Genomic DNA, 1,166 nt, shown 5'->3' on the forward strand with positions numbered 1-1,166 from the left:
ATGGCTCCTCAAGAGCCCCCAGGCACAGGCCTGGCTGCTCCTGGCACACTCAGCCAGCACAACTGTAGCTCAGGCAGGGACCTGGGTGAAGGTTTTCCCAAAGCAGGAACAAGGGTGGGTGAGTCCCATCGGGGCAGTCTGCAGGGAATGGCCCAGGTTTGGCCCAAAGCAGCCTCTGCTGACTTGTCACTGTCCTTTCTCCATGAACAGGTGCCCATGTGCAGCCCCAGCAAATGTCCAACAGCAGCTCCATCAGGCATTTCCTCCTGCTGGCATTGGCAGACACGCGGCAGCTGCAGCTCCTGCACTTCTGCCTCTTGCTGGGCATCTCCCTGGCTGCCCTCCTGGGCAACGGCCTCATCATCAGCGCCGTAGCCTGCGGCCACCACCTGCACACGCCCATGTTCTTCTTCCTGCTCAACCTGGCCCTCGCTGACCTGGGCTCCATCTGCACCACTGTCCCCAAAGCCATGCACAATTCCCTCTGGGACACCAGCAACATCTCCTACACTGCATGTGCTTCTCAGCTCTTTTTCTTTCTCTTCTTCCTTGGATCAGAGTATTCCCTCCTGACCATCATGTCCTATGACCGCTACGTGTCCATCTGCAAACCCCTGCACTACGGGACCCTCCTGGGCAGCAGAGCTTGTGCCCACATGGCAGCAGCTGCCTGGGCCACTGCCTTTCTCTATTCACTGCTGCACACAGCCAATACATTTTCCCTGCCCCTGTGCCATGGCAATGCCCTGGGCCAGTTCTTCTGTGAAATCCCACAGATCCTCAAGCTCTCCTGCTCCAAATCCCAACTCAGGGAACTGGGGCTTCTTGGTGTTAGTGCCTGTTTAGCACTTAGTTGTTTCATGTTCATTGTTTTCTCCTATGTGCAGATCTTCAGGGCTGTGCTGAGGATCCCCTCTGAGCAGGGACGGCACAAAGCCTTTTCCACCTGCCTCCCTCACCTGGTCGTGGTCTCTCTGTTCATCAGCACTATTATCTTTGCTCACCTGAAGCCCCCCTCCATGTCCTCCCCATCCCTGGATCTGTCAGTGTCAGTTCTGTACTCAGTGGTGCCTCCAGCCCTGAACCCCCTCATCTACAGCCTGAGGAACCAGGAGCTCAAGGCTGAAGTGTGGAGACTGATGACTGGATGCTTTCGGAAACATTAA

The 1,166-nt window shown here is 56.4% G+C and overlaps 1 protein-coding gene across 1 annotated transcript; it reads left to right on the forward strand.

Annotated features, from left to right (window-relative positions):
* The first annotated feature begins 233 nt into the window (after positions 1-233).
* On the forward strand, positions 234-1,166 carry LOC129130577 (olfactory receptor 14J1-like). Its single transcript, XM_054649080.2, has one exon. The coding sequence runs from the start codon at positions 234-236 to the stop codon at positions 1,164-1,166; it is 933 nt and encodes a 310-aa protein (XP_054505055.2).

This window comes from Agelaius phoeniceus (genome assembly GCF_051311805.1).
Source record: "Agelaius phoeniceus isolate bAgePho1 chromosome W unlocalized genomic scaffold, bAgePho1.hap1 SUPER_W_unloc_1, whole genome shotgun sequence".
In the NCBI taxonomy this organism is placed as follows: Eukaryota; Metazoa; Chordata; class Aves; order Passeriformes; family Icteridae; genus Agelaius; species Agelaius phoeniceus.